Source organism: Odontomachus brunneus, unplaced genomic scaffold (genome assembly GCF_010583005.1).
Source record: "Odontomachus brunneus isolate Ranch 3 - 2012 unplaced genomic scaffold, Obru_v1 Obru_scaffold_095, whole genome shotgun sequence".
NCBI classification, from domain to species: domain Eukaryota; kingdom Metazoa; phylum Arthropoda; class Insecta; order Hymenoptera; family Formicidae; genus Odontomachus; species Odontomachus brunneus.
The window spans coordinates 1,001,419-1,014,444 of NW_022639545.1; the positions used below are offsets into that span (position 1 = coordinate 1,001,419).

Sequence of the window (13,026 nt, forward strand, 5' to 3'; positions counted from 1 at the left end):
AAGTTTTTGAGTTTTGCCGTACACGCTCTTATCAAACATACTGTATTTCTAGTGTGATCTTTTCGCTCGCGGCGAAGGCGTGATATATAAAATGACGTGATACAAACATCTATTTATGTGTTCATACTTTTTACATGTGTGTGTGGGTGTGTGTATGTGTGAGTCTTTTGAGTGTTCGGCGGGCCGCAGAATTTAGTTTAATTTTCCGTGAGCTCTTCTCCTTCTCCCAAAGCTTTCCTTCGCCTGGGGTTCCGGACGGAAGTGCTCCGGTTCTCCTTGTTGGAGTGGTGATCGTCTTCGAGAGCAAACCGGGGAGATAGTGGTCGTCCCACTCGGGAATCTCCGTAGGCCAAAGTCGTAATAGGTGGCCGTATCAACGGTCGCCGCGGGACGTAGATCGTCGCAGCTTCCACGGGGTGATAGTCCCCGTCGTGGGGGCGTCCGCGTTGTTCTCGGCGTGGTTGCTCGAGTTGGACGCTTTGTTAGCGTCTGGAAGTATCGTTGCCGTTTCTACAGCGGATGCGACGGTTGTGGACGCTTCTTCAGCGTCCGGAGACTTGGAGCCGCTTCTACAGCGGATGCTGAGACACTTCTTCAGCGCCAGGAGTCTCGGTGCCGCTTCTACAGCGAATGCTGGGTTCTAGCTGGGGACTTTCTAGCTGCGGCAAAATGCTAGAGATAGCCAGAGCGGCGGTGTGTGTCAACCCCCCGCGGAATCCGGCTTTTTATTGTCTGTTAATCATGATTTTCTCGCGAGAAAACTACTCCCTGTGCGCGCCGCCAAACGGCGCCGCACGGAGGCTCTAGCGGTTGCGGCGGTCGTACGCCATTCCTCGTGTGGATCTATATTGATCCACCACAGAGCGTAAGATTCTCAATTAGTAGTGAGACCATCCATTTTGGGATACACATTTGAGCACTCTGATCAGAATCTGTACTGCGTCTGAGAAATTTCTATGCGGGTTGTTCTTCCTTCTCCACACACGTGTCGAAACGGAGGCACACGTCGAATTTGAACGGAAGGCTCCTGAGCGTACGCGACATTGTATCGGCGACGGGGAAAAAAAACTAAAAAGAAAACTATAATTTTAGTCAGATTAAGTACTTTTTTATTAAATTCTACTATATCAGTGATAATAACTTTGTATGCATGCTAGTATCATCATCTCGTGTTAGAACAACCAAAAAATATGATTAGGACCAAAAATAACTATAATTTTAGTTAGATCAACCATTTTCTTTCTTTTAACGTGCCAAAATATTACGATTAATCTAGAAATCCGGGAAACGATACAACGGTACATGTTATTTTTACCCTTGTTTAGGATTGTTTACATCTTTGAATATCCAATATTTTATCACGAGGGAGAGAGAGGAAATGTGTGAAATTCCCGTGTATCTCTCTCGAATGTGTCGAGAATGGGAAAAAGATTTCCGGTTGTAAATTTTCGCGAGATGCCGCGCGCGCAATTGGATCGGTCAATTCTAGGGAGAAAAACGGTGGCATCCGGCGCGCGCCGCGAGGTCAAGTAGCCGACCTCGTATCCTGGGTCTTACTTGGGTCCGGGGGACTTCATTGACGACCGCGGCCGCGGGTCAAACTCCTTGACTCGCAACCACGACCAGCTGCCCCCTAGACAACTTCACAATTATCGCCGTTGTTCTTACGCGCGGGTATGTAGTACGCGCACAGTTCCATTCATGTGTTTTCTCCGTTCATAAGCTCCACGATTTCCCAGAATCAGCCGCTAGGACTATCTAATGCCGCGTTGATGAATGGCGCGCGCTGGGACACTCAAGATTCACTCTGAACTAGCGCTTAGAGTGTCTTATAAATCGCAAACTTAAGTGTAGGAATTATCTTCTCTTGTGACAGTCACTTTTGTTGTTGTCAGGCAACGTGTAGTTTTAAGAGAAAAGAAAGATAAACTATATTGTGAAAACTGATGTGTTAAATTTAACATTTCATGTGTCCTAAATCATCCACTTTCATTTGTGTGTAAATTTAACACAAAACAAATGTGGTAAAAACACGCATAATATGTAAAAAATTAACACAAGAATTTAACACTTGAATACCGTCAGGAATCCCAGTTTGTGTTAAATTGACATATGTATAATGTTAAATTAACTAAAATAAAACGTTACTTTAACATTTGAGAGAAATATTAATCTACGGTTTTGATGAAATAAAAATGTTAAATTGACATAATCTATGTCTAACATATTAAATATGTCAATTTAACACATCCTGTGATTCCTAACGGTATTCAAGTGTTAAATTCTTGTGTTAATTTTTTCCATATTATGCGTATTACTTTTTAACATATTTGTTTTGTATTAAATTTACACATAAATGAGAGTGAATGATTTGGGACATATGAAATGTGTTAAATTTAGCACATCAGTTTTTATAGTATAGGAAAGCTTACGCGAAAAATTATAATCTCATTCTTAGTGGGATTCTTAGTGAGATTATACATGATCTCAAGAGAATCCTTCTTAGACCACAAGGGAAACATAAGCACGATATTATCCTTTTGTATTGGAAGAAAAGTATTATCTCGCTTAGAATACGATAGAAGGATAAACAAAACTTTTCTCTTACAATATAAGGATTACAAAAAACAGCAGGAAACCACAGTTCTTCTTTTTGAGTGTTAAAATATTTTCTTTTTTTTGTAACAGAGTCTTCTTAAGGTTATAATAGTAGGGCATACTAAAGCGGATCGGATTAAAATAAGTATTGAGACAGTTATCATTTGGAACGGAAAACTAACGACGACTGTCTTAGAACTTATTTTGATGCGTCTCGGTCTACGTATCCTGTAAAGCATTCCGCTACGAATGAGATTATCGTGGAGTGATTATCCGCACGCGTATTAAGTCGGGCAGATTATTTCGAGCTAGAATATCCAATTGACCCTAAACGGTCGCAAAGCGGTGCAAACATGCCGTGCGTAGCGGTGCTGCGAATCGCGTTTCCGTTTGCTCATTTATTCGCCTCGCGGTTAACACACAGTAGCCGCGTTACTCACGCCGTTACCGTTCGTGGACGTCGCGTCAGTGATGCAAGTTATTACTTAAGCGTGCCAAGGCTGCAACGAATCACCCGTCTCGTTTTGCAGTTTTTGCAAAAATCGAACGCGCGCGAGTCGGATTAAGCGCGTCGCGCGCGCGCGCGGCTCCAAAGATCCTCCACCGCTAACGCTCGCGTCGGCGGAAGAATGTCTTCTTTCTCGCGGCTATTTTCGTAAATCACCGGTCTGCCCGCAACGGCCGTAACCTCACGCGAATACGATCTCTCTCTGTTCTCTCGTGGCGTGTGCTGTTTCAACGAGACGTTTTAACTGAACTGTTTCCCCCACATATTACTGCAAATTTACGCGATAAGTGGGCATTTGTTCACTTTATCGTCGTAAGAAGATTGACAGTCAAACACCGACTCCGCCGTGGTGGTGTTGGCGCGACATGAATATTTCAAGGACGAGAGAATTTTGCAATATCGATTCTTTTCCATGTCTCACGCTCCCGCGTTCGTATGCGAGCGAGCTCGAACACCCACGTTCGTAAAATTGACCAGAAGAACATTCATTTTCTTCATTCTACGCTGCAGTAAACATTCTACACTGTGTGCACACAGGAAATCATATACTGCATTCAAGTAAATGTTGCTTGTCCTCAAATACTTCATAAGTTTATATCCGCGAATCTATCATGAGTTCCTCGTAAGCATCAAATTTCTTCAAAGAATACATCTAAATCCTACACTGAGCAGAAAGTATTCGGCATTTATAACTATAATCACATAGAGGAATAATTATTAATCAAGAAAACCATTTTTTTACTAAATTCTATCATAACGTTAGCGATACAATAACCTTAAATGCATATTATCACTACCATCTTCATATTGCAAGCCATTTTTTTTTCTCTCAGTAAACTTTATCGCAACTCAGAATGCAAATGTGACGTTCTGACGAACGTGCCGATTCGCGTGCGCGTACTGGAACATTGTTCCGTCGAATGTCGCCGTGTTAACATGACGAATCGCACGGATAGGGTCGGGGATTCTCCACGCGGCGTATTAGTGGGCGATTTGGCACGTGAGCGCTCATGGTCGAATGAAGGGGTTGCGAGTCTTATCGTCGTGAAAACGTGCTCGGTGTATACACCCGCTGCCCATTTGAGCAGCGGGTCCTTTAAAACAAACAACGCGTTGTTCGGCAAACGTAAAACACAGGGAGGAACGAGAGGTCGAGCATCGAGAAAGAGAGAGAGAAAGAGAGAGAGAGAGAGAGAGAGAGAGAGAGAGAAAGAAAGATTCGCAGGGTTCAACCCCCTGCGTCGTTTCGATCCAACGAGTGCTCGTCGTCACACAAGTGGAACAGCTGTGCCGCGAAAAGCCCGGCATTATCGACGGAAGTTGCAGCATCGCTAAGATCGATACCGTCAAGATAGTGCAGTTACTTCTACAGTATTCTCTTGAACTGCGAGAACTGCAATTTATAATCTCTCTCTCTCTCTCTCTCTCTCTCTCTCTCTCTCTCTCTCTCCAAAATTTCAAATCTGCATACACGGGAAAATGTTGTAATAAAAGTTATAAAGAACTGTTTGTAATCTTAGACCGTAAAGAATTATGACTGAGGTTACTGGACATTTATTTGAAAATGTTATACGCTTTTGACTTTGTACCGTAAAATTATTGTAATTACTTGAACGTTCTTTGTATCGTATACCAGGCTAGATTGTCAAGTTTATTATTTATTTCTGCAAAAAGAAGTATAATTCTAACGTAATTTTCACTACAAAATCCTCTCCGTGTAACATAACAGACAAATCGAAATTTTGGTTTCGCTTTATCTGTTTTCATCGCGTTAGTTTCTTTAGATGTTTTTTGTTTCTCTACGTTTTCTTTTAGACACTTATATTTTGCATCAAATGCAGTAATGTTCAGTTACGAAAAAAGATGTGCGTCGCGAATATTGCACTGAAAGAAAAGAATGTTTGGTATTTGTAACTATAACAACATAGATAAATAATAACTACAAATTATAGTCAAGAAAACCATGTTTGCTCAATAAATTTTATGATTTTAATGATAATAACTTTATGTGCATTTACTGCTACCATTTTCGTATTAGAACAACCAAAAAATATGCTTGGGGGCCAAAAGTAGTTATAATTTTGGTTAAGTCAATCAGTTTCCTTTCTCTCAGCGTAGAAAAATCTCAGCAAGAAATGTAAACTCGTTTCTCCCTATCGCCAATCATCAATAAACACCGGGCGACCGCACAATCAAAACATTGGAGAACTCCAAGGCAGTTGTACTTAATCTTTGTGTTTCGTGAATTTTTTTTCCAGGTGTTTCCATTCAATTCCGAGCCGGCGGTTGACACACATACCACGGACTATGTCGGTGCGTTATCTATTGTTCCTCTACGCAACCAAAACATTCGGAGCTTTTAAGGTGTCATGTTTACTTTTGTGCCTCGCGAACTTTTCCGGGTGTTTCTATTCACTTCCGGGCCGACGAGCGACATGCGTACACGCGACGGATCACGTGTATCGGCGCGTTATCTATTGTTTCTCTCGCATGATTAAACTGATTCGTACTCTTAATTAATCTCCCGTCGGCATCGCATTGTTTAACACGTGTCTATCGAATCGTGTCTACGCGAGTGCCAGTGCTACTATGGAGTAGTCAGGACGCTGGATCAAGGAGCCATGATGTGGAGGATGAAGGCAGCGATGCATCATATATCTTCAAGGTATGCCAAATTATTTATTCTATAGTTTCCGTTTTTAATGGGCGTTTGACAAACTTACAGAGAATACAGAAATATCCGAGTCGAAATTTATGCCGGTATTCTTAGTTTGTCTTCATCCAACATATAATTATAGCTTCATTGTGACTTCCGATTAATTGTCGATCTGTACTTCTTACATTATTTCATATAAGAAACGCACTTTGAACCAAACAGTCGAATAATCAGTCCATGAATACAAATTTATAATCGATTATGCTCTCCAAAGATCATGAATAATTTGCAACTACGAATATCGGCCTCACAATGTAATCTCTAATTTAAATCTGATAAGTGCTGATTTTTATGTCTAATAATGCTTTTTGTGTTGCAAGTCAGATTTTCTCACATGTCTGTCAATGTTATTATTCCTATTATTATTGTACGGAATCGCCAAATGTAAATATCTATTGGCATTTATTAGACACATAACTGTTATTTTTGCCTTTGCAGCTTCCTGTCAACTCTTTTAAGAATTACAAATTTCATCAAAATTTCCATAAAAGAAAAGAAAAAGAAGGAAGAAATGATATTAACGCTGCAATTCTAAGCAGAATCGTAACTTGTTCTCGTAAAATTCGTCAGAACTTATGAGTAGATTTACAAGTCTATGCAATATCATATGTCGTACAATAACTCGTAAATATCTACGATTTCATGTAATTTACGATATTTATAAGTGATTGTACGACATATGATATTGCATAGACTTGTAAATCTACTCATAAGTTCTAATGAATTTTATGAGAATAAGTTACGAGACTTACGATTCTGCTTAGAATTGCAGCATAAGTCTTGTTCTTTTACTCACACAAATCTTTACTAAATAATTAAAAATCTCCTTATCCTAGTCCTTATCCTAATCTAAAATATCTATTAATAAATTTTGTTCGAATGTAGCCACACTTTGCCAATTGCGAATCGCGCGTATATATTTGCCAGTTAATAGATTAACGTGCGAAAACACCATGCTTCGTTTATATTTAGTTATCATATAATTTGTGACAGTAATTATGGCAGTTTGTTTGCAGTCTGTGGAAAGATATCTCTTTGGAGACTCCGGAGCCGGTATTAATAGTCATTACTTAAAACTCGTCTCAAGTGAGATACTCATATTTCAATTTAGAGTTAGATGACAGCTTTTCAGTTGAATCGCGCGCGACTACATATATAAATGTCACATTTATCATAATTCGACTGAACAACTTGGATCTGACTCTGAATAAAAATCTGAGTATCTCATTTGAGACAAGTTTTAAGTAATGATTATTACTACAGACCCGAGAATCTCGTGGAATTATGTGTATATTGCTATAATTTCTCTAACTTCTTCTAACACTTCTTTCACTCTTTCATTGGAAAAATCAGCTTCAATATTTCTCCGCGTGTTTAGTCTTGCTCCAAAGATCTAAAGAATGAAGACAGACAGAGGGAAGGAGGAAGGGAGAAATAATAGAAAGGTTATCACGAGGATTTTGATCGAAAACATGGGATCTCGGGTCTTTACCGCTCGAATCGCAGCTGTTATATTAAAATATATCCAGATAGTCGAATAGTAAATAATTTAAAAATAATTAAAACGACTAAAAAAAATTCAGGCAAAAGCCCGAATATTAAATAATTTTTGAACGAGTGCTTCTCGGAGTTTCTTTAACATGGAAAAAACGGCAGCAAACAACCATTTGCAGCATCAAAGTAGATTGACAGCACGAGATTCCTCAATGACTCTGCAAATTCGATGGAATATGCAGGATCAATGTGGAGTCGAAATTTCGACTCGGGTTCTTTACGGTTTGTAGTCGACGACGGTGACTACATTTCGCGGATGTTCCTTGCGACTCCCAGGAATTAATTACGCAATGCACTTAAGATTCGCCTCGCGTAACCGTGCCGCGTGTTAGCGTCTTGCTCATCGTCGTGGCATCGATTAAGAAATAGACTCATCGCGCGAAGTCGGCGGATTACTCACCAATAAAATACTCGCGAGACGAGCGGCATGTAATCGGCTGAATTTACGAGACGCGTGTCCGGATATTAGCTTCCGTCCGTGGAAGTTGACGTCTAGACATTTTGCCCGCGCGAGATTATCAAATTCTTCACAAGAAGCGATCAAAGAGAACAACGCGTCGAAACTTCTCTGAACGAGAGGCTCAATTGACGTTGCGTAAGTGAAATTGGAGCAAGTCTGATTGGAGCTTTGCGAATTTATTGAATTTGCGTCGTTCGCGCGATGGACGCTCATACGGAAGGCGCCCTCTTTCGCGCGCGGATTATTACGATCGCGATTCCGGACAAGTGAGCGACGGGTGGTCCACGTAGAGCTCTCTCTTTCTCTGGCAGGGGCAGCGACAAAAAATCATACGCGCATATTATATGGTGGGTGGCACGCGCCCGATGCCGTAACTTTAATACAAACGCTTAACGGGCTCGGTGTAACACGAGACACACCGGAAGAGACGTCAGCCGAGTGTCACTCAGTCATTCAGAGTCGGCTTCACTCGTTCTGCGGCTCCTCTCTCTCTCTCTCTCTCTCTCTCGATAAAGTGCGTGTGCGAGTATGAGGCGTGCATGCACGCCACGCACGCGCACTCTCATTGCGAGGGAGGAGAGACCACACCGCGCCAGATAAGAGGTAAAGGGAGAAAGGACACGAGCCTTATCCGCGCCGGTTAATTTGGCCTCTCCTCCTCGCTCTTGAGATCTCTCTCTCTCTCTCTCTCTTTCTCTCTTTCTTTCTCTTTCCTCCCCTTCGCGCGCGCATGTTTTCCATGCTCTTTCTCGTTTTCACGCGGATAAGTTGGTCAAAATCCTCGTGTTTGTTATCTCGCGCTCGTGAATCTGGATCTAGGGACAAATGAACAGTGTGAACGAGCGACACTTCTCTCGGATGGGTCACACGTCCATTATTGGTCCCTCGCGCTTGCCGATGACATTGATGAATTCGTTTATTAAGAAGGATACGCGTCGCGGATTATGGAGATTGTCAAGAGCGTCACACGCGCTCTTGAGATGCGTCATGCGTCGAACGTTTTATTTCAAACCACTTTCCTGGCTATTAAAACATCAGCCAAACTCATATCTAGGCTTTTAAGTTAGATTTCTAACTGCCTTTTAATAAGCTAATCTGATGGGCTGATTGATTCTGTATTTTACGAAACTGACCACACATGTTGAAACAAGTAACCATTTAGTTTCGTCTGTGTTAAATTGAAAGCTTTTATAATAATTAAGAGACAGACTCTCTCTCTCTGAGGTTTACAATCTAATTAAAAAAAAAAGATAAAGCCTACAAGAGCTGTGCGCTGAATAGTGCGAATGCTTAAATTATGGGAAGGTAATAGTGTAATAGTAATACGCGCAATATTGTCCTTCCATAATTATATTATACCAATATTACCCTTCCATAATTTAATTATTCACACTAACGTCCAGGACTCTTGTAGGCCTTATCTTTTTCTTAATTAAGTTGTTTACCTCAGAGAGCCTTCAACATAATAGTTTAGTTTTTTATATAAAATTTTTGTAGTGTCAAAGATATTTGCTTAATAGAGTGGAAACTAGTTACGAGATTATAAACATCTGGTATAAATTTGTTACATGCAAACATTTTAACGTGCAAATTAAAAGCCGACTCAGCAACATCAACGAGAAATCCGAGTCGAGCCGGCGAAACTCGAAGGTCGCGGGATTTAAGCAGCAGGTCCACTAGTTTAAATGGTCATTTGTATGAGGGAAAGAGAGAGAGAAAGAAACACAGCAACAAAGACACGAGCCTTCATTGTACTTTAATTCGCTATCTATCTCTCTCATTCCCCGGCCGTCTATGCCGTGCACGAAATGAGTCGGCCGTTTAAGCAGGAAGTGCAGCCTGAGGGAACCAGTCTCAGCTTTCATTGGCGAGAAAATTTTTGATCGAGTCGTTGGTTACATTTAAATGGTCCTCTATGAACGCCACTTATTAAAGGGAACGCACACGCTCTCGTGTAGAAGGGAGCGAGACCGCAAACAGCAGAGCGAATCCATCTCAGAAGGGAGAGCTTTTTGTTTTTCGCTGTGCCGCGCGTCGCTGCTGGACACGCGAATTCGCGTTTAATCGCGCAATGAATTAATTCGTGGCTCTTACCGACGTTCAAAAAAAAAAAAGAAATAGTGAAGCTGGCGAGTGAGTCATGAGCGGAAAATCTAGAACAGAAACGGAACCGCGAATGTTTATAGTCGCGTGGGAGGGGAGGACGGAAGCCCTTCGTTGGACAAAAGGTCTCTATGTTGATCTATTGCGCCAACCAATTAACCTTACCCGTTTGTCGGCATCTTCGTAAGGTTTCCAAGGCGGTGGACCCGCCAAAGTTTGATTCGAATCGAGCCCCGCGAGCACCGACAAAGACTTCTATCACCTTGGAGATCAGAAGCAGTTGTCGATCGGGGCTTGATTCGCGTACTAATAGCCCATATGTGTCCGTCGTGCTTCATCAAATAGCGAGGCCAATTCTGCAATTCTGCAAATAAAATGCGAAAACAATAGGTCAGGGAGAGAAACAAAGTGATGTCAGGACGAGACATGGTTGATATCATTGAGATAAATAATCAAAAGTCGATTTTCCAATAGCAATTTCGACTTAGATTTAAGTTTATACTCTGTTCTAATGTTTCATGCGTTTAAACAGAGTTTAACCCTAGAATCCTGAACACAAATAAAATTTATTCAGACCATCTTTTCAAACATTATCGTTCTTAAAAATATGTGTTTCGTTTTTTCATCATAACTTCTTTCAACTTTATTAGATGGCAAAAACATTAATAGATTCATATTTCTCGATGTTTTCTACACCGATTTGAAAAAAATAGAACTTACATTATTTTTCCGAAAATTATGGATCAAATAAAAATGCGCTGTGTAAAACTTTTATATGTTTATGGTTCACGTAACTTTTTAATGTTTAGGGTTCTCTAGAATTAAATCGAAAAATCCAGATTTAAAGTATTATTGAAAAATTGGCTCATTTAACATCTAACACTTATCACACACCGAAAGAAAAAATATTTGAGAAATAAAAAATATTTATTCAGTGGGCACTAATCGCTTTTTCACTTATACTAATGTAAAATGTTTTCTAAGTAAGAAAATATATTTGTTCTTGAAACTTTAGTTTTTTTTAAGAAATTGTTTATTTAAATAAAAGAATTTAGAGATTCAACGAATAAATATTTTTTTTTATATTTTTTCTCTCAACATCAAAATGCGTGTGAGTTCTGTAGAAAAATAAAGGATAAGAGTAGCGGTCTTATAGAAAAGGCCGATTGCACTAAATATGATATTTAATCGACTTGTTTCGATATGTTCGATACGTTTGAACGGAGCTTAAAAATCTGAATTCAAATTGTTATTAAGAAATCAGAGAAATAGTATCTAATACGTAAAATCGTATCAAAATGTGTGCGCGAGTCTCGGTTGACTTTGAGAAAAATACAAAAAGGAAAGATAAGGGTGGCAGTCATAGAAGAGGTCGATTACAGGGCGCACCGTCGGAATAGCGGGGATTTTCTCTCGATTACGATACGTACGCGGACGTGCTTGAATGAGCATTTCTGCGGGAATTCTCAAGAAACAATTACTCGCCTAAACGAAGCTAATTGAAGCCATTCAAGATCATGGCGAGCGAGTCGGTGTCGGCTGGTGCGACGTACTAGAGGACAAGCACGGGCCGTAAACTGCGTTTCGCCGAGTTTACTCGGTGTAAACGAGCGACCGCCGCGCGCCGGGCTTCTAATAAAGCCGAATGAAGCACATACGAGCGTGTTTCTCGTACGTGCTCGCCGCGCCTCCATCCAGCACGATACGTTTCCGGCCACCACCATTCGATCTTCCTCTCACTCTCCTCCGATCCTTGGCGCGTTCCTTGCTGCTCAACCGGCTCTTTGATCGTCTTTCAGATTTTATTTGGAGCAACTGGGAAGAGATCGAACACGCGATCGATCTTGCCGGCAGTGCAGAGAGATAGTTAATCGTCGTAAAAATTAAAAGCTTGATATAAAAAGTATCAATGTCCCTGAGAAGATAGAATTGAACAAAATTTTCATGATTGGATTTTAGACAAGTAGATAAAAGTTTTTTCTTATTTAATTTTTTACTTATTCTTTATATTTACTCATCTAAATTTAAAAGTGAGACAATTTGCTAAATTATTTGTCTAAAATTAATTCTAAATTTAAAATTAAGGTAATTTAGATAAAATTTTATTATCTGATTTTTTGGATTGCATTGGCTTTTTACTCATATTATTCTTCAATATTTCCTTTATATCTTCTTCCTTTATTTCTAATATTCATCTTTTCGTGACCTCTTCTCCCTCTCCCTCTTCTTTCTCTTTCTCTCTCTTCATTGCCGTTTTTCTCTCGGTCATCTCTTCGCGAGGCGTCTTGCATCTTCGTCGCCGTCATCGGCGAGAGACCGACCGCTCATTCATTCATTCACCCATTCGGCGGACGTTCGTTCATTCACTTGTTTAACACTTCTGTGCCACGCGGAGATACGGGTCTTCAGTCGTAATGTTACGCGCCTGGGAACCTCCGTAGCTGTTTTCTATAACGTAATTAGTCTGAATACGTATCTCGATTTCCTGTTGACGAGTGATAGGACGGGTCTAACTGTACTTTATGATGCGTCTAACGTTAACGTGCGGTTAAAGAACCTCGAGATAAATTAATAGAGAGCACGAAGGCTCCCAGGAACTCTACGTTGAAGTATACCTAGCAATCACTGGTACTATCTAAATTTCTTGAAATGGAATCTTACTCGAAACGAATGAAAAGTGGCAGTATTTTTGAAGTGGTAGTGAAAATAGTGTCATTTAAAATCACAAGAGTGAATGTCAATCAGAATGAATATGAATGAATATCTTGTAACGGTGGATACATCAGATTCACTTTTTAATTTCGAATGAAAGTATTATTAATTTGACAATTAAAAGTGAAGAATTTACTTTATAATGAAGAATCATTCGAATAACTAGATGATCTACTTTACGAATAAAATTTCCAAAACTCCAAGATATTTAGAGAGTAAGATTAAGATAAAAAAGTACCAATGCCTGCACAGGTACCTAATTCAGGATATTCTTATTGTGTTTTGGTCTTTAATTATGAATAATTAAACTTTCAACATATATATATATATATATATATATATATATATATATATATATATATATATATATATATC

General features: G+C 40.0%; 1 protein-coding gene across 3 annotated transcripts in view; it reads right to left on the minus strand.

The window, feature by feature from the left end:
* Nucleotides 1-13,026, minus strand: part of LOC116848431 — a 230,144-nt gene that overhangs the window by 21,041 nt on the left and 196,077 nt on the right. For all 3 annotated transcript variants that reach the window (XM_032824521.1, XM_032824520.1, XM_032824523.1), the window contains exon 3: nucleotides 10,105-10,303. In XM_032824521.1, the coding sequence (XP_032680412.1) occupies nucleotides 10,105-10,303 (199 nt within the window). The remainder of the gene's footprint in view (nucleotides 1-10,104; nucleotides 10,304-13,026) is intronic.